This window comes from Pinus tabuliformis, chromosome 4_2, assembly GCF_031772625.1.
Source record: "Pinus tabuliformis cultivar Carrire ecotype Pingquan chromosome 4_2, CPIR1, whole genome shotgun sequence".
Classification (NCBI taxonomy): Eukaryota; Viridiplantae; Streptophyta; class Pinopsida; order Pinales; family Pinaceae; genus Pinus; species Pinus tabuliformis.
In genome coordinates this window covers 428,085,693-428,107,135 of record NC_142304.1, presented here as the reverse complement: position 1 = coordinate 428,107,135, position 21,443 = coordinate 428,085,693, and the positions used below count along the sequence as shown (strand labels likewise).

The following is a 21,443-nucleotide window of genomic DNA, read 5'->3' as shown; positions in this document are numbered from 1 at the left end:
TGTATGGTACTTAGCAGCAAATACACCAAGCATGCAATATTACAGCTAGCATGCAAGGGACAATTAGCATGCAACAACAAGCATGCTAAGCACAACAAGCATGCTAGGGACAACAAGCAAGCAAGGGACAACAAGCAAGCAAGGTGCAGCCAACACATAGGTCAGGATGGCAACATGGTGCAACAATTGCACATAATGCAGTACAGTGATGGGTACAGTCATGATTAATGAAGCATGATGAGATGCAGCATAGTGATGATGGGTGCAGAATGGTGCAGCATGATGACGAAATGCAGCACAATGATAAGTGAAGGAGTCACCTTGGAGAATTAGTTGAAGTAGCATGTCTTCAACTGATCTCATGTATCATCTTCTTAGAGATGATCTATGCTCTTATCTAGATAAGTCAAAGTGTTGACTTCTGTTGTAAACGTACTATCTCTCTCTCTCTCTGCTGAACTATTGAAGAACATATAAGAATAATTTATCAAGGGTTTCCCCACATTGGGGTTTGTCCCTGGCTAGCGCCACATCTTGTGTCCTCTTGTCTTGGCTTGTCTTCTGCGATTTATGTTTATGTTCTATCTGCAGTTTACTTTAATGTTGATGTGATTGCTAATCTGGAAAAGATATGGAGCTAGCTGTGAAAATTGAAATAAATTGCTCTAAGCATAGAACATACCTAAAATTAACATGCTTCAACTTAGGGGCTTCTTTGAGGTTTCATGAGCCTTGGAATTGCTAGTATACATTGTCGCAAACCTTTTCTCCAAGCCTTGACCTTTTATTACACCAACAATCAACTCATCAATCAAACCCTAGGTCTTGTAGACTTCAATCAAGGAAGTGAGTTGCCCCCAATTGGAGTTTTGAACCTAAATGGTGCCTTTCTTGTGGGAAGCTTTATTGTGTCACCTTGTACCCTAACCTTAGAATATCCATTAGGCAACCCTTTACATATCAAGACTGCTCCCATTGGTGGAAATTCGTAAAGAGAAGAGGTTTTGGGCCTTGGTTGTGGTGATAGAGAGGCACTACCCCATTGTTGTCTCTTGGTCTAGTTTTAGCCTTATAGGGTGCCCTTCTTGAAGGCCTGCTAGATTTTGGGGCTAACATAGGTGTGCATAGGACATGGGTTGGACTGATCATACAATGTGCAATCAACACTGCATAACCAATGGTTCACCTAAACCATGATTCCCAAAAGAACCACAGTATGTCCTCCAACCCTATCCAGGATGAAAGGAGTTAAGAGTGGGTATTGGCAGGACCAGCCATGGCCAACCATAATAGGCCTAGGATACCATAAGACATAACCTCCACATGACCTACAGGGCTCTTGACTTGCATTCTTTGGGCTTAGAATGGTGCTGCCAAAAATGACAATGTGCAGATATGTACCCCAGCTGAAAGAGGGGTAACAAGGCCTTAGATCAGCGTAATTGTTGCCAAATACCAGACATGCTTTGTTTTAATTGTAGCAACTCATCACATTGAAAGCAGGTCTAGGTTTGTCGTTAGAAATGGAAACATCTGCAGTTTTGAGAAAGTATTTGAACAAACAACTTTTACAAAATTTTAAGTTTAATGAGAATCAAGCAAAAATGAGCCTTCTCTTGAATGAAATGATATTGATTTTACTGTAGCAATTTTCTTTGTTTTGTATTGACCTTTTGCCCCTGTGATTGGTTTGAATATAACATCTGACAAGAGGGGTTTGAGTCTTGATGTTAAACTGATCATAGTAAGCTATCGCAGATGTGATCAAAGCAACCCTTGTCATAAGGGAATGATAGTATGTTTTGTGAATGGTATATTACTTCTCAAGTTTCTGAGTGTGTTTCAACAATATTCTTTGCCTGTTTTAATATGCAAGAGCAGTGCATTTGCAACAAACCCTAACGTAGCTTGCCTGGAATTACTGTTGATCTATCTTCATTGTTTTAGAATGCTAATTATTTTATTGGTTATGATTACCATGATGAAATTGTTCAATTCTATCTTCCAGGTACTTTATAGAAGCACAGGATCCAAAATTTGTACTATACTATGAGCCTCATTGTGTATATAACAAATCTCTATTACAAGGAAAACATGCTGATGTCATCATAACGCCTGTTATCAAACAGTTACTTCCTGCATTCACTCTTGTCTCTGGACAGGAGGATGCAGTTGAATTGGCACAATTATTAAATGCCAGGTATAAATTTGTTTTGTAGCGCTCTTAGATTTAAGAGTGCAATTGTTAATAATTTAAAAAAATATATGTTATCTAGATGGTTGAAAGTTTGACTTTGTTCAAGTCATGTAGAACTATGAGTTATATTTTCTTCTTGCTAAGGAGTTTTCTTTGAGCATAGGTTTATTGTGCCAATGAACAATGGAGATCTTGAGAGCAAAGGCATTCTTTCTAGTATTCTTTACTCAGATGGAACAATGGAGTCATTCAAGGTTAGTTTTGATTTCCAGTTTGAAATAGCAAGCTGAAAGGGTGAACACAGACTTCAAATGTTAAAACTATTCACTTCCCTATATACTGCTTTACCAATCTTGATTATAACATTTTAAAAATCTAGAAAGTTATGAGATAGTAGCAAAATATATCTGAATATCATGCTTTCTATATAGACTTTTTCTACCTTAATGTGGGTCTATTACTCCAAGGATGGATTTATGTGCTCTCAACAAGTTATGCTTCGATATAGTTCTATTGATATTAATGACATATATTTCTACTTGATTGACTAGTGGATTTATGTGTCCTCCCTTTCTAACTTTCACCTTGTAGTATTTGTGTGGATGATGATCATATCTTGAAGTAGGTGCAATAAGGATAAACATTTGCAACCTCTTTTTTATGTTTATGTAGTGAAAATAATTGGAGTCGAAAAGCTTAATCAAGCTAATGTGTCTAATTTTGGTATGTGTTTGTTTTAGATATTTTTGTCTAGATTCCAAAGGGATTTGTCTGTCCCTTTTGGATTGGATCTCTAGTCAGTTCCAGATTTGGTTTCAACATTTTGCAAGGGAAACCCCAAATGAGATGATCTTCCACTTGACATGCAAAGAATTTATTAGGCAGATTCGAACTGGAACTGGAATCAAACTGGATTGAATCAGATTCAATAAACCAGAATTGAAAAAAATACATAAAATAACTGAGTTTCAATGAATTTTTTATTTTATTTTTAAGATTCCAAACCATCAAAGACAAAATATGCAATGTTTGCTCATCTATATACCATGTACGGGTGCATAATAGCATATATCAAAATGGCACCAAGTGCAATACGTATCATCAGCAAAACACATAACCAATGAGGCTTTAAATGGCCTCTAGAGTCCAAAAACATTGCTACAACTAAAGCTACTAGGCAACTAGCCTACTACAAATCACTGATCAACATGATCACTCATGAAACTCATCATCACTACTAAACATGTGATCATCACTTGGAACTACATAAGCATCATCTGGCTCAGAGTTTGAGGACTCCTCAAACTGCTCCGCAGCCTTAGTAGTAGTACTAGTATTAGCAACTACACTAGGCCTAGGCTACCTAGCAAAACAAGAAGCACGAATTTGCCGAGCTGCACGACTACTGCTTTCCTCACCATGTGCCATGCTTGGTCTTGGTGGTTTTCTTCCTTTAGCTCCTAGTTCGACTACCAAATTTACATTGGGGTCTGTTGACCTCTACTGGTCAACTACCCATGCAGTGCACCCCGTTTTTCTTGACAGAAAGAAGCAGCACCTGATCAGCATGTCCGTGCCATCCTGCCATCATCAGCAGCTTGATTTTTTTTTGTTGTAAACCCAGTCTGCATGTATAAGTTGTAAATAATCTAAGCAGATCAGAGTCATGTATGTATTTTGCCTAGGTGGACCTAACTTTCTGATGATAATCTACGTCCCGGAAGGTTTTTTGTCTCACCGATCCACGGATCGGCAGAGTTTTCCTTCAAACCTGACCCCAAAGCCGGGATTGATTTTGTCATTAGAACTTTAGGAGAATCCTAGTGTGTTGATCTGCTAGATTATCGTTGTGTCGCAGAGCTGGGTGTTTTGTGAGGGTCTGTATTAAATGGGTTTGTCCCTTAAGATGTAATTTTGTAAAAGTCGTGATGTAATGTGTCCTGAGGGTCGAGAAATGTTTTAAATCCCCTCATGAATCCTAAGTTCTAGGTCCTAGGTGATGTTTTCGAAGGTTTAGTTCAGTGATCCATTTTAAAATGAATTAAAAAATTAAAAAATGAATAAAAATAATAAAATAATGAAAAATAATAAAAAATTAAAAAATCAAGCAAAAAACCCTAACTAATAAAATAATAATATTTTAAGTGAATAAATCGACGGATGAGATCAAGAGATGTCTTGATCCTCATCAACGGTCGAGATCATTTCTACATGGATTACTCGAACTAGCCGTTAGGATCATTTCCTTTATATAGGGTCTTAGGGGGTCATTTCAAATCATCTGATCTGTGAGTCTGTACTGAAAAGCTCTCTTGTAATCTGATTTTCTGATTAATAAAAAGACTTTGGGGTTCAAAACTGGCTGGTGTTACTCTCCGGAATTGCTGTGAGATCTTTAATTTTCTGCATATTTTAGTTTTCAGCCATTAATCATAGCTTGTTTTTAGAGTAGTGTGAGCACAGGTATCTTGTTCACCTGCTAGGGTTTGAAGGCTGCTAGGGTTTCTGAAATAATGGCAGGTATCTCCATTATTTCCTGAGATCTAGCAGCTTTCTCTCTCTCTTTGCTGATGGTTGCTTGAGATGTGCAGGAAAACATTTTTTGAAGGAAATTGTGTGGGCGTTCGGGGAAGTTCTCGGCTGAACCAGCCAACTCCCGCAAGCACTTTCTGTGCAGAGCCCAGCTGATTGTTCCCTGGGTTAATCATTCAAAGTTTCTGTTTCTGTTTTACATTGAGAGATTCTCTTTCTGTTCACAGTGAAGTTCAAAATTTCTGATATATTGAAAATATTTCTGCTCTTATTGTTAAATCTGGCTGTGTAGGGGGCCAAAATCTGTACATTAATTAGCTGTTCTAGGGTTTCAAATTTTTTGGATCTAGGGTTTCAAACTTTTGTACAGTTTTTATTAGGGTTTTGTCCTTTTTGCAATGGCAGGATTGCCATCAAGGTTGACACGCCGACACACTCTGCAATAAGCCGCCAACAGGTGATTTACATCAAGCACAAGCCAATTCTGCCGTCAATCCGAAAGCAGCTGGGTCATCCTCCGTCCATGGCTGAATATTATTGTCTCAGCCTGCGAAATTAGCATCGATTGCCAAGATCACGGGTGGAGCCGGCAGTCTAATCTGATATGCTGGTGTGTTAATTCTGTTTCATTGTGAGGCGTTGCTTTGTCCGCTGTCAAGATTGCCCAGCTAGCTCCTTTTCACGCAGGGTATTTGCAGCTTCATTGTTAATCGTATCTCAGGCAAACTGCGTTTCAAATTCAATATTTAAAGGGGAGCCACCGTCAGATTGCTGGAGGCTGCACGCTTCAGGGCCGCCGTCATATTCCTCTCTCGCCCGCTGCACCTGCAAACGATAAACTCCATCTTATAATCCGGAAGAAAGGAAGTTACTGCAGAAAGGAAAATCTGAAGCAAGCAACGATCTAGCTGAGGTCTGCGTTTTCGTGGCCCTTTTCAATCCATTTTTTGCAGCTGCCGTCTGCAAGTTTCGGATACTCCAAAAGGATTAGAGGCTGCAACGCATACGTTGAATAATCCTGGGCGATTTTTTTTTATATACATTGGTGTGTTGGCTGGACAAAGAAAACGTGTTTACTCCATCCAGCGTGAAAAGATTTCAAGAGAACCAGCTGTGAGTATATCACGCGGAGGTTCCAGTTACATCAGGTAATTGTAAATCCGTCCGCCGTCCTCAGTCCCGGGCCAGGTAAATTCCCTTTGCAAACGTCTGCGTGTCGTTTCATTTTCTCCAGCGTGAGTTTCCTTCAATTTTTTTCTTCGACTGGGTCAGGCATTATCATTTCAACGTCTTGGGTTTATGTATATATTGTCGTAGTTTTTTTTTTACGTTTAGTTCAGGTTTGTTTAGTGTTTTGTTATAGTTTAAATTTTGTCATTTTTAGATTTTAAATAGTTTCTTTTTGTTAGGATTAAAATTTTAGTTTTGTATAGTTTTGATTTATGATGGATTTTAATATTTAGGTTTTAGATTTATGTTTGTATAGTTAATTGTTTAGATTTAGTTTTACTTTAGTTTATTTCTGTAGATTATAAATTTTGTTTTATATGTTAATTAATGTTTATGTATATACCTTTTAGATTTAGATTTAGATATTAAAAAATAAAATAAAAAAGATTTTTGGGTTTATTTTAATTTTTTATAGTTTTGTTTTAGAATAGATTATAAATTTTAGATTTTTTTTAATTTTCATTTTTTTAATATTTAAAAAAATAAAAAAATAAAAAAAAAAATTTGAAAAAATATTAAAATTTTGGAAAATTATTTTTTGTCAGATTTCAGTGGTTTTCATGTTATATCTTTCATGCTAAATTTTCAAGTCGAGATGCGAAGTTGATATCTGGTTGATGGTTTATGATTCGTGGTGGTTTAAAGTGTTCATCTTTTAAAATTCTCAGTCGCTGGATATCGTTTTGGTTATGTGATTTCGCTGATATCTGCTGATGACAAATGATTGTTGTTCGCGGTTTATGTTTCTATAATCATCTGACAAGTAATCATTTTAATAACAATCTCTTAAGGCACTGGTCTGCTAAATAAAATCAAATCCATCGAGTGCATTTTATATCGTATCTCGTGTCTCCCAACCAACTGGTCGACAGTTGGTCTTCATCATCTTGCAGGGACTACCCCCCTTAGCCACGGGAGACAGGCTTAAACGGAGGGATCGGGGATTAGAGTGACAGCCCCCGGTCCGAGCGTTGTCGTGCCAATCTGCGCGACAACAGGGTCAACACCTCCCAACTCCATGACATCAATATCAAAATCAAGATCAAACTTAGCGATTTAAGTCCCATCCACCCATTTTGAAGTTGGATCAATATCATCCAACTCAATGGGATCTGTATCAGGTCATCTATTCAACAACTAGTGTGCCTTCATTGAAGGTTGTACTACATGAAGACACGATCATTTAACCATTTTTGTTCGAAAGGGTTTCTCTTCTTCATGTGAATTTGTTCAAAAATAGACCAATTGCACTCACACCCAAAAGCACTGCAAGTTTGGTTGAGAACTCTAACTGCAAACTTTTGCAACTGAGGACATTGGCTTCCAAACAACTCCCACCAATGAGCTGCAATTGCAAAGAAAAAGACTAAAGTTAGTTCATCGTTCAACAATCTAGATGGTAAGTTTGAACTTTGTATGAAAAGGCAAGTATTTACAGTTTGAATTTTAAACAATTGAACTTAAAAAAAATGGAATTGCTTACTTGGTTGATCCTCATCTCTTGTAATCTTTGTTAGCTTTTGCCAAATGTACATATGGCCCTAGTGAAAGTGTTGCGTTGTCGACGTATTTCAAACTACTGTGACTCTTCAGGGACCATGCATTCCAAGTACTTGCATAATCCATCTCTGACCTCCCCAAGTTGACCTTCTCCTAGCTATAATATTCCTAAATAGGAATATAAGTGATATAAAAAAAAATAATCTGTGCAGCAAAATATGAAAACGAAATATACATTAAACACCCATAGAAACGCTGCAAATATGGAACTGCTGAGCCATTTCATTACTTCTTTGAAGGCAAAATACAAATGATAATAGAACGGTGCACCTAGGCTTGTCTCAGTGGACAAGCATGAACAAACCCAGGTGAGAAAATGGCTTATCTGGTGACTGCTCCAACTGCTGCACCAATCTGCACTGCGCTGCCCAGAAAACTGCCTTTCTACTGAAGTTTGAATGGCTGAAAGGTCCACTTCCTATGCTCAAAAAATTATATGCTTTTAGCCCTGGACTCCTTGGTCTAAACCCATGAAGGATTTTGGCTAGTTTAGACTTCGACCCCCTTGGAGCCCAACCTCAGTTGCAACTGCAAAACTCGGCCTGCTGGAATCTGCTTGTAAATCCTCTCAAAAAGGTCCCAAAATGCTGGGCTGACCCCTACTATCAATCCCCTGACTTCCCATGTGGGCTTCCAGCCTATGGCACCTGCTCCTAAGCCCTGTGAAAAAATGTTGGACTGGCCCTTTGCGCTGTCCCCAAGCCCAGTAATTCGAATCATTGGGATCCTGGCTCCAAAACTCCCAAGGAATGCTGGCCTATTGCTATTCTTCCAATCCTCTAACTCTCCTGGCAAATAACTAATTATTGATAGCTCCAACTCCTCTTGCGTATTCTCCAGCTAGCCAGAAATAAGCACTCTCTGTTTGTGTCTTAATGAGAATGCTGCAACGTACTCCCGGATCTCCTGAAATGACTATGAAATTGCTTCCCTAGAGCAGGCACGAAAGGTCCCCCGAAGGAAAGGTTGAATCTCCCACTTGAGAGATTTGTGGCTAAACAGTCGGTTGACTTTGCTAAACAGTAAAGCAAACAATCAAGTAATTTTGTTTGCAAGGTGTAAGAATGAAACCAAAATGAGAGCATCTTCCTCCTTATAACTCCTTGGGCCTTCCTTGCCTCATGTGGGCCCCTCCATCCACCTATTCGACTTCCCTCCAAGCCATTCGAATGGCCCAGTTCGAATTCTCATGTAAGTGGCCCCCACATTCGACTAGCAGCCAAATAAAGTCGAATTGCCTCCTAAGTCCCTAAGTCGAAAATGAGGGGTTCTCTTCCTTAGCCAAAATTGTGCAAAATTGTGTAGCCGCACCCTGTTACAAATGTATTTGAGAAGGGACTTGACACTAGCTAAGCTTTATAATGATACTTTGGGTTCAAGAAATACTTGGCTACATGTGTACGACGATGGAGTTGATTGTTCCATTTGTTATCAATGATCTCGCAAATATGTCATGTTCCTGTTTCTGGTTTCCCTTATGGCGTGGTCAGGATGGAATTCCATGGTTGTAGGAAGCTAGGTCACAAGAGCAGGTTTACTCCATTAGCGGGCCCAGGAGCTTTTGGAGGGGATTTATGGAGTTTTGTGGAGTTTCTTTGGGATCGGATGGCATTCGTTTGGCATACTCCATCATCCACACACCTTGCCTTTTGTTTCGTTTCATGTCGACAACTTTCGGAAAACAGGGTTATTATGGAACCTAAATTGATTATGCTTAAGGTGGCATTCCGGGAAGAATACTTGATGAAACACCTTATTGTAATAGCTCATTGGAACCAGAATGAGAAGATCTACACAATGAGATGGGGGGAAGTGACTTTTGCTGGTATGAGGAGGAATGGTGGCCAATTTACCATTTTCCCAAATTAAAAAGGTATTTTAATTAAAATAAAAAGAAGGAAAAGGTACTAGTGATTAAATTAATAATAAAATGGAGGCTTCTAGAGGGGTCCATCAAATCTATAAAAGGAGGAGGAGGAGACCATTTGAGGACATCTTGGATTGTTGATATTTTCTGTTGATGAGCTTTAGACAAGCTAGTTCCCAACTTCTATAGCCCCAGGACGGAAACCCTCGGGTTTGCTATTGGGTGTTGGACGAAAACCCAACACTCTTGAGGAGATTTCATCCAAAAATCTCATGGTCCTTCAGCGGAGTTTTGGAGAGAACAGGTATTGCAATAGCAGGTTACAACAATGTTCTCACTGATCTATCTACAACATTACTAGGGTCATACAACATTTTTGTCAGAGATCTTTTTGAGGGTTTTCTCTGCTTGCTCGGCAAGCCAGATTCCACTATTCCTTCATGTTGATGTACTCTTTCTAGTAGATTAATAAAATGTCTCAGTGATTTATTAGCGTCTATTTGTGTATCAAATTGCTAGATTGTGTGTCTATTTGTGATTATTTTGATTTTCAAGCTTATTTTTGGTATATACTATCAAATTTTCCAATTGGGAATATTACAGTGGTATCAGAGTTGTGCATCTTTCCAGCCTGAAGGTTTATTGCAGATCATTTTGAGGAAAGATCATAATCAAGGGTTTAAGCCAAATCTGTTGAATACATCTTCTTGAGGCCATGTGAAATTGCCCATTATTTATTAAGTATTCGACAACTGACTCAGAGAGTGGAGATTCGCTAACACATATCGGTTACACTAGTGGCTTTCGGGGGTTGTTGGTTGTTGGTTGAAGATAAATCTAGGAGAAAAATTCTCCTATGGGATCACCCACAGGTGGTGGGTAACAGGCCCTAAATTTTTGGTCCTTCAAGACAAGCTACTAGGGTTAGGGTTTGAGGCCAAATTCAACTATGGCCTGAAAAATGAGCTGGTTAGAGGATATTCTACCTTTGTTGAGCTTTAAAACATCAAAATCTAGCAATTTGCATGGTTTGAAATCTCTCTCTAATGTTGGCGTCATCAACCCTAGGCAATTCTTTGACTAGAAAACCCTAATTTTGCACTAAGGCTTCAAATTAGGTTCAACTGAAGGTTTGTGGATCCTGTTACCCACCACCAGTGAGTGACACCCATAGGAGATTTTTTCTCCTAGATGGTCTTTAGCCGGCAACCAGCAGTCCCTTGCAACCACCAGATAGCTCGATGTGAACTATATCTGCCACCTAAGCCAGTTGTTATGTGCCCTCATCCATTTTTTATGATCATATGTTTGAAGGTGGGCCTTCCAACCACGAAGGTATGGTTTTCATTATGTAATTGGGTATTTTTGCTTACTTATCATGGACACATCTGGCATGGATTAGTGGGGATTCGACGGAAAGAATGAGCTTGGTCTGTACTCTTGTCCCCTTGTCCAATTTGGTGGTTAGTCTTGTATTTTAGTTTCGTGGGATCTCCTCTATTGGCTACTAGCTTTAGGAGTGGCACTACCTGGGAAACCCTGATTTTGGTTGTGTGGTCTCGCTTCTTGATACCACATACATCACTCCCCTCTGCTCATTATAACTCCTTTTCACATATTTCCCATCTGGGTCCACATTTGTCCATTGGGTCCACAAGGAGTTAGCCCCCCCCCCTTGTCCACACTTTAGGTCGGGCCTGGAATGATGCCTCGAAGGTTGATGCAGCTAAAACGAAAGTTAAAAGCATAATTTGGCCACTTACAACAGGAAATGTACCATAAAATGCAAAAAACAATCGAGACATAAAAATTTAGCATGTGGGCAAAAGTCAAACAAGAGCTCTACCCCTATCATTATGGCCATCACCTTAGTTCCTAAGGCCCCTTATGAGAAACCCTTGCATCATTAAGGAACCCATGATTGCCCCAACCCCTGGTGGAGGATGAACCGCCCAACCTTAAGAGGGTATCCACTGCTATATCATTCACATCATGATCTCATTTCCTGGAACCTCGAGCAGTTGTAAAAAGAAAAATCAATAAAAGCAAAAATGTGAAAATTCCACAACTAGAATCCCTACTGCAACAACTGAACAACTGATGATATTACTCCTATTTGTTAAATTCCTTTAAACAAATTACTTGCAGTTTTCTACAACAAATATCGTAATACATACACTGCGACCTGTTAGTGTCAGTCTTTCCAGCCTTCCTCCAGTGATCAAATATGCTCTTACAAAGTGGTCTCAGAGTGTCCAGGTCAAATTTTGTCATTTCAAAGAGTTTTCAAGCAAAATTTGGTCACTAGGCATTAGGTCTAGGGTTTGCTTTCACTCCTTTCAAAATTGCCCAAATGTCGGTCCATGTCATCATTCAGCTGAGCCTATCATCATTCATAGGGTTGTCCTCATCATGTCATGTTCCATTGGGTCATTTCACACCTTGTTCATGCTTCAGTTGCGCCTAGGTAAGGTCATTTCCCTCTCCTAGGGTTTTGAAGGCAATTTCTCTTGGACGGTCAAATCATCGGCAAAACTTGTATCCAGATGTTCATACACCTTCCCCTATCCTTCATGTACCTTATCAAATGCTTCCCATCACTGAGATCCCCCAAATTCCTCATTTTCGCGCAAACCCTAGTTTCTTGCTACAACTTGACAATTTTCTAGGTTGGGCCTGTGTTTTTCCCTTTTGGACTCCTTCCCCTCACTCGATCTTCATGATTCCACTTTCCCCTGCTCCCTAACATCCCTCCCTACTTCCAAAAATTTCCCCAAGAATTTAGAAGCCTCTTATCCCCTTCATTTCGCTTCATTTCGACAAAATCCCTTATTTCACACATCGGGATAGGTTTTACTCACATGATGTTTCTGAGCAATCAAAAATGAATTTGGGAAAACTGAGAGAGGTTTTTGTCCACAACATGCCAAAGAAGAAAAACCTCCTTCACTTTTTACACAGGTGTTAGGGTTTTAGAGAAATGTCAAAAATATCGTTGCCTCAGGAGAATCAAATGCACCTCTGAAGTGACCTTGGGAAAATCAAGTTTTCTCCTAGCTTGGTTGGCCAAATGACTTTCTTGATGAGTCAAATGATAACTAGACACAAAGAGCTTTCCAATGAGCTATCATGAGCTCAATTTGGAGTTGAGGAAGGCATTCAAAAGTTGACTGCAACAGCACTCTGCCTTGAGGCAGCCTCATTTGGCACATTTTGACCAGTCTTGGGAGATTTGATTTTTGACAGGGCAAATGAACTCCAAATTGAAAAATTCCAGTTGTGTTGGAAAGTAGACTTAAAGACCTTTCCAACGAGCTATCATGCGCCCAATTTGGACACCGGGAAGGCCTCCAAAAGGCATCTGAAAATCGCGCTATGCGTAGGGCTCAGGCGCGCTACGCGTCCTCGTAGCGCGCCGCGCGCTACCCTTAAGTTGGGGAGGTCCATTGCAGGAAAACTCAGCATTTTTGGATTTGTCATGACAGATTACAATTGCTCAGCCACTGCCAAGAAATTTCATGAAGATTTGAGCCCCCAAAGGGTCAAAAAACATGCAAAATATGACCTTCTGCCACTTTTTGGACACACGGGAAGCAGTCTTGGGAGATTGCAATTTTGGAGGCGCAAATGGCCACCAAATTGAGAAATTCCACTTGGGCTGGAAAGTAGACATCCAGACCTTTCCAACAAGCCCACTTGTGCCTCATTTGGATGCCGGGAAGTGCCTCAAAAGTGGCCTGAAAGGCGTGCTACGCGTTGAGAAATGGCGCACTACGCGTTGGGAAAATTTGCCAGTTTTGCACCTTCAGCTCAGGAATTCGCCCAGCTTTGACCAGTTTTGACTTGTGATGGGATTTTTCACCCTCATTGATGTAATTGATGTAATTTCATGTTGACATGACACTTATTTACCTATTCTAGAAGATTCATTCATAAAATAGCAAACATTTAATGAATGAATTGGTTTCCTAGCTTATAGAGGCAAGTTGTTTTGATTGCCTAGATTATAGTGCTTTGTTTAGAATTGGTTGAAACAGCTCCTAGGATGATGAGCTCGACCCCTAGAGGCTAGGGAATGGGTTGGCATGGTCTATATTATGTATTTTATCAATCATTTTCAGGGGTTGGAGAGGTTGGACTCTTGAGGGATAAGCTTAGACTGTATTACTCTTTGTATCTCTGCAATTTTGGCAAAGGAAAGACCAGGGTTTTGCAGCACTATTTGGGATTCCTGTGGTGTTTTGTGTTGATGGTGTGTTTCTCTCATGTACTTGTAAGTTTGTTATGTGTATCATTTTCCTACTTCTCTTTTCTGCACATTAAGTAAATGAAGTGTTAAGGTAGAATTCATGGTTTCTATGCTCTGCCTTTAAGTTTGCTTAATATCTATGTTTTCATCTGTCTAAGGAGAACTCTCGAAGGTTTCTTGCTCTCTTTAGCTCCTCACCGGTCATTTCTATCCATTCACTTAATTCAAAGGCATCAAGACAATCTCCTACCTTGCCCCAAAAAGACCTCTGCAAAAACTGTGTCTCATCCCCGCACCCAAAATTGCCGTGCTCAGTTTTCCAACAAAACCCTAAAAATTTAAAATCAAACTTTCCCTATCAGTTTACTAGCCTAAAATCAGTGTTCTTTATTGGTCATCTCAGCCCTTTGAAGACCTTTTGCCGAGATAGACCCGGAGAGAGCCCTCTCCTGTCCTCGTAGGGCTAGCTACGAGGCTAAGTGGTTTGATGTTGCCTTGGATTTTGCCTTCTTCAGCCTGAGGCCAAATTCGAGCTCTAACACAACCTTCACTTAATTAAGTTATAAGCAGAAACAAGATACTGATCAAGAAAGAAAATATAACACAATAGACACCATTATTTTTGGACAAATGTCCTCGGAAAAACCCAATGTGGGAAAACCGGTGTAGCAGTTTTGAGGGTTTATTATTATTAAGCAGTAGTTCTGAATACAACTCTAGATGTCCTTCTGGCAATCTAGTTACAGAGAAAAAGACACTGACATAATACTTAGTGAGATTACCTCACTCCACTCAACAAACCCCGGCTGATTCGACAACTGAACTGACTGTCCCCGGCTACAACTGTGTTGCCCCTCCGCAGTAATTGCATGGGCCTGCGTGGAGTGAGGCTTTGCGTCAGCTCTGCGCTAGGTCTCCTTGCCTCCTGGAGCTCTGACGTTGACCCTCTTGGCTGATCCGGCAACTCCCCAATAAATTTCGAACTTCTGCTAGAAGACAGCTCTACGTCTGCGCTGGCCTTTTTGGCTCTACGTCAAGCATTGTGTGGGCCCTCTTGGCCCAATGTTAGTCCTTCCTAGGTCTACGCTGCCTCCACTGGTGCTTCTCTACCTCTTTGCTGAATATTCGGGGTTCCAGAGAAGATACTCCAACCCAACTATCCTTGCCCCTCAACTGCAAGAAATCTACTCAATCAAAATTCCCCCCTGAGGACTTCTCACTTTAGAAATTCGATCTCTTGATCTCTCGGTGTGTTTTCCAAATGACCCTCAAGTTCCCTTAAATAATCTTCTCATTGACATTCAACGACCCAGATTAAAAGCTAATCAATGGCTAAGATCATTTTAGCTAGGTCTAGGCCTCCTATCAATTGTATTACTCTAATGGGTATTAATCTAGGCCTCCTATCAATAAGCCTTTCTTGGAGAGCCCTTCTCTTGCTTTTAAATCAAGCAAGCCATTATTTGAGCCTCTACTTTGAATGGGCTTTGGAAATCATATTGTACATTGTTATTGAGCCCATCATTCTAGTGATTTCCTTGATAGAAACTCCTCCCATCGGTGAAAGTATATAAAGAGCAAGGGACATTGACTGAGGTGATAGTGGGTCCTTGTCCCGTTGTTTCCATTTGGTCTAGTAGTTGACCTTTAGGAACTCCTCATAGGACACCTGCTAGATTGAGTGGTAACATATCCTATTGTTGATTATATCCTTATAACAAACTTTTTCTCTCTCCTTGTATGCCTAGTTGTGCCACTTTTAGATTGTATATCAAAAACCTTGGGCCATAAGTTCTTTATAGGCTGTTACTAAGGTATGCTATTCTTTCTTTAGTAGAATCAATCCTTGTCCTTAGCCTGAGTATCTTTGGTAATCTTATTCATTTGTCACCTTTGAACCCTTGACCAAGAATATCCTTTAGGTGACCTAAACTGGAAGCCTCTTGTGTGGTAAAATTCTAGTAGAAAGGAGGTGGATTGTTGAGGTGACAGTGGCATCCACCTCATTGTTGTGTTTTGATTTGGATTTCTCCTTGTGAGGCATCGCACATGACCTGCTAGATTTTGAGGCAATAAGTAGAATGGAGACACTTGGTACCTTGCATGGAGGCTTGTGCTTGACTGGAGCTTGATTGGGTTGAGTAGTGGTCATGTAAGTGTGGTGGACCCTGTTGTCGCACAGATTGTCACGACAACGCTCAGACCAGGGGCTGTCACTCTGATCCCTGATCTCTCCGTTTAAGCCTGTCTCTCGCGGCTAAGGGGGGTAGACCCTATGGAAAATGACTGACCAACTGTGAATCAGTTGGTTTGGGAGACACGAAAGGAAACCAACACTTAATTGATTTTATTAATTTAATGGACCAGTGCCTTATGGGTTTGATGTTTAAACGATCACTTACTAGATATTGCAGAAATGTAAACCATGTGCAGCAATCATTTATCATCAAATAACTTGAACGATGCAAGATATCCAGTAAATCCACAATATTTTATCGATGATCTAGCAAATTTTAAAACTTCGAAAAGCTCGATACACAACCACGTAACTTTGAACATTAACCAAATATCATATTCGTGCAGCTAATCTTCGAAATAATCATTCAAGCATGCCAATTCACATTAAATGATAAACATTCATCTCACATCAAAATTTTAACCTCAGCAGGAAAAATAAAGCGTGATAAACCCCTGAGCCAAGACCAAAAAATATTTCCAATTTTTTTTTTTTTTTTAAGGCCTAAAGTTAAAATCTAAACTAAAATAATCAAAACTTGAAAATACAATCTAATCTAAATCTAAAGTCTAAAAAAAATTTTTTTTTTTATGTCTTTTTATATTTTATATCTTTTTATAATTTTTTTAAAATTTTAAGTACTAAAAAGAAATAAAATTTAATCTAAACTTAAAACTAAACTATAAAAATTAAATCTACATCAAAGGTCTAATGAAATTCTACATTTAATAAAACAAAAAAAACCATAAGAGACAAAATCGATTTAAAAAAAAAAAATTAAGTTAAATCAAAATTGATTTAATTTTTTTTTTAAGTTAAACCCTAAAACGTAAACTAAAATAAAAACGATTAATTTAAATCTAAAATTAGACCTACATTAATTCCAAACCATGGCCATCGAAACTAAATTAACATTACCGTTCAGCGCAATGTATTGAGACTGGCCTGCGTGAAAGAAAAGGACGCGTTCTTGCTGTTGGCGGACAGAGAAAAAATCTGAATGTTTGCAGTGCAGGTCCGATGGCAGCAAAATGAGCAGCTTCTTCTCAGGCGTAGAGGTACTGAAATCGTGGGGTAGTATCCAGTAAATGGCTGCGTGAAAGATAAAAATTGGAAACGGATTGTGGAACGCCGATGGAGCAGCGGTGAACAGTTCACGTTTCCTCTTTTTATTTGCTTTGCAGGTGGGACGAGCAGAACGAGAGCTGCGTGTGGCAAGGAGAAGATGCAATGCAGGTTGAAGATTCAGGCTCGACGGGCAGAGGATAACAATTCGAAAACGACGAGGCAGCTGAAATGGTTTTGCCGTGCAGAATGGGGAGAAAAATACGCGCAGGCAGGGGAATGAAACCACAACGAGCACGTTTTGTTATGGTGGCAACGTGGATAAGGATAGCAGCAGCATGAAATAGGCAGCTCATTTGAAATTTGAGCAGTGTGGAGAGCTTTGATTTGACGCTGGCATAGAAACAAAAAAGAACTGTGACTGAGGGGGTAACGCGTTTTGTAAGTGGATGGCCAAGAGTGTGAAGTTTTGCAGGTATAGCAGCGTTTTAAAAAAAAAAATTGATGACTTCCAGTAAAGCTTTGATACAGATCTCGAGGGTTTGGACAACAGTAAATGGAGGAGCACAGGTCCAAAGCCAAACTTTTAAAGGAAATTGAAAGCTCCAGGCCACAGTAAACAGATTGCCTTAGAAACAAAAACTGCAGCTCTCCACGAAATTCATATTTGAAATTCCCGGCTCGAAGTTTGCTTGATAAAACCCCGAAAACTTCTCAATCACATGCACCTGTAACCTGCAAAGGAAAGAAAAACACTAATAATATGTGCATAAAACAAAATTTAAACCCTAGATGATCTAAACAGTATTTACAACTCTTGACTCTTAAACAGCCAGATTTACCAATGATAATCAGTAATATTTTCAGAATATCAGATTTACTATGAAAAACTTCGGAAAATCTCTCATGCAAATTCAGAAAAATAGACTAAATGATAAACCCAGGATCAAAACTAGCTGGACTCTGCAAGAAAATGCTTGCGGGAGTCGGCTGGTTCAGCTGAGAACTTCCCCAAACGCCCACTGAATCTTCTTTGATAAGGGTTTCCTGCACAGGTCACTTCAACCATCAATAAATAGAGAAAAATGATACTAGATCTCAAAAAGCAATGGAGATACCTGCCATTACTTCAAAAACCTAATACCATTCAAACCCTAGCAAGTGAACAAGATACCTGTGCTCAACAATACTCTATAATAAGCTATTACTAATGGCTGAAAATCAAAATATGCAGAAAATAAAATAGCTCACAGCACTTCCAGAGAGTAACACCAGCAAGATTTTAACCCCAAAGTCTTTCTTTATTAGCACCAGAAAAGTTTACAAGAGAGCTTCTTCAGCACAAGACTCCAAGATCGAATGATCTCAAATGACCCCTAGCACCCTATTTAAAGGAAAAGATCCCAACAGCTAGTTCAAGTGATCCATGTCAAAATGATCTCGACTGTTGATGAGGATCAAGATATATCTTGATCTCATCCGTCGAATTTTTAATGTATTAAAAAATTGAAATTCTGCATTTATTTACTCAAAATATTATTATTTTATTATTTTTAGGTTTTTTACTTTATCATATATTTTTTAAATTTTATTATTATTATTAGTTTTTTTAATTTTTTATATTTTATATTTTATATTTTTATTTATATATTATTTTTTAATTTATTTTTAAATGGATCCTTGAACTTAGCTTTTGGGAAAATTACCTAGGACTTAGGACTTAGGACTTATGAGGGGATTAAAACATTTCTTAACCCTCAAGACACTTTACATCATGACTTTTACAACTTTACATCCCAAGGGGGAAAACCCATTTGACATAGACCCTCATAAACCACCCAGTTCTGCGACACAATTATAATCTAGCAGATTAACACACTAGGATTCTCCTAAGATTCTAATGACAAAATCCATCCCGACTTTGGGGTTAGGCTGAAGGAAAACTCTGCCGATCATGGATCGGTGAGACGAAAAACCTTCCGGAACGTAGATTATCACTTAAAAAATTAGGTCCACCTAGGCAATTTACAGACATGACCCATATCTGCTAAGATTATTTACAATTTATACATGCAGACTGGGTTTACAACATAAATTGATCAAGCTGTCGATGACTGCAGAATGGCACGGACATGTCGGTCAAGCGCTACCCCTTTTGCAAAGAAAAGGGGGTGTACTGCTATGGGCAGTTGACCGATAGTGGTCAACATCTGGCCCTACTTGGGGACACGTTGCTGCACTGTAGGAATGTGAGAATCCAAAATCTACATCCACGCAACACACAACAGAAATAAGTAGCGTCCATTCAAAAATCGTCATATAACATTTAAACACATAAAAGATAGAAGCTCTTCAACTATGAAAAGTTAATCTAAAATAGAAATGAAATGCTGAAATGACAAGGAGTAGGGATAGAAATACAATACAATGGATGCCCTATGGCATCAGATATCATCTTTGAAGAACAGCTTGAGCATTTGGCCATTCGCTGGTAGATCAAGTGGTTCGCCATCCAGTCTGCTCAAGTGGAATGAGTTTGGTCCAGCTATGTCTCTAATGATGTAAGGTCCCAGCCACAAATTGTCAAACTTCTTATGTTTTCCTGGTTTCTCATTCTTGCGGTCCCAAAGCAATACCATATCTCCCACCTGCAAAGATCTAGATCGAGAAAATTTATCAAAGCTTTTCTTAATGTTAGATTGATTTTTACATATGGCATCAAAAGCTGTCCTACGAGCTTCATCTAACTCCACAATCTGATCTATTCTATTCTGAACAACATCTTTATTAGTAGAAAATTTTTGGAGGAGCTGATAAGCTGGCAATTTGAGGTGCACAGGTAAAGTTACATCCAAGCCATAAACTAATTCAAAGGGAGATTTACCAGTAGCTTTCTTCTTAGTGATTCTATCTGCCTATAAAGCATACTTGATTTTGCTGTCCCATGATCTCTTATTATCTCCTACTATATTCTTGATAATGGTTATGAGATTCTTGTTACTTGATTCAGCTAGACCATTACCCTGAGGATAGTAATTTGACGAATGAGATAAGACAATGCCATACTTGAAACAAAAAGAAGAAAACTCTAAAGAACTAAAAGCTTTGGCATTGTCAGTAGTGATCTTAGCGGGGGCACCAAATCTAGTGATGATGTTATTTTCGATGAAATCCATAATAACCTTTTCAATGGCATTCTGAGCAGGAATGGCTTCAACCCATTTAGTAAAATAATCCGTAGCAGTCAAAATCCATGAGTAGCCATTGCTAGAATTTTCATGGAACTTCCCTATGAAGTCCAGACCCCAATGCTGAAAAGGTGCCTCTACAATGACAGGTTGCAGAGGCGGGGAAACAAGCTTCTGTTTCCCAGTGAATAGTTGACAGGCTTGACAGGCTCTAACAAACTTGTGCACATCAGAAAAGATTGAAGGCCAATAATAGCCAGCTCTCAAGATTTTGTGGGCGGTAGTTCTAGCAGCATAATGACCACCACAAAATCCTGAATGAAACTCAGATATTAATTTCTTGGACTCAACGTCGTCAACAAACCTAAGCACTATGCCCTCAGGATTTCTCCACCCAAGGCCATCCTTCATAAGGCAATACTTAGTGGCTTTTAGTCTAAGAGCCCTTCTCTTATGAGCGACTAAATGGTTAGGACATGCAAGATTCATCAAGTAATAAACTATGTCCTTGTACCACTCATGCTCTCCTAATCTTTGCAACTCCGGCGAAGACAGATCGCTAAGACAGAACAAACCAAGAGTCTTTTCGTTACCTTCAGTTAACATCTGAGCTAAACCTTGGCCTTTGACCAGCTTGGTGGGTCTGATCTCTAAATCATATTCCTGTAATTTAGTAACCCACCTAGCACGCGTCCCTAAGCAATCAATTTGAGTTAATATATCCTTGATAGCAGAATGTGGGACGAAAGCAATGATTTTAGAATATCCCACATAAGTTTTAAAGTGCTTAAGAGACTTGATCAGGGCATAAGCCTGCTTTTCCATGGTATTGTACTTCAATTCGGAATTTTGAAGTGCTCTACTCATGAAAGCAATAGGCTGCTCGTGACCATCTTTATTCTTTTGAAGCAGGACACCAGCAATGGTATCTTCGGAAGCAAAAGAAAAAATCATGAAATCCTTGGAATAATCGGGACTAACTAAGACAGGAGCTCTTGCGATAGCACATTTGATTTCTTGGAAAGCCTTTTTGCCATCTTCTTCCCAAACAAAATTTGCATCTTTCTTTAGAAGATTTTGAATAGGCTTAGCTATTTCTGCGTAATTTGGAATAAACCTTCTAATAAAATTTATCTTTCTAAGGAAAGACTGAAGGGATTTAAGATTATGAGGGAGAGGAATCTTTTGGATTGCTTCAATCCTTTCAGGATCAATTTTGATTCCTTCCTTAGAAATGATATGGCTGAGTAATTTCCCTTCCGTTACTCCAAAGACAGACTTAGCTGGATTCAAAGAAATCCCGTATTCTCTACATCTAT

At 39.2% G+C, this 21,443-nt stretch overlaps 1 protein-coding gene across 1 annotated transcript in view; it reads left to right on the top strand.

The window, feature by feature from the left end:
- LOC149169788 (Metallo-hydrolase/oxidoreductase superfamily protein) overlaps positions 1-21,443 on the top strand; it is a 388,346-nt gene that overhangs the window by 266,682 nt on the left and 100,221 nt on the right. Inside the window, exons 6-7 of the mRNA XM_089428815.1 lie at positions 2,009-2,200; positions 2,361-2,451. Of these exons, the coding sequence (XP_089284941.1) occupies positions 2,009-2,200; positions 2,361-2,451 (283 nt within the window). The remainder of the gene's footprint in view (positions 1-2,008; positions 2,201-2,360; positions 2,452-21,443) is intronic.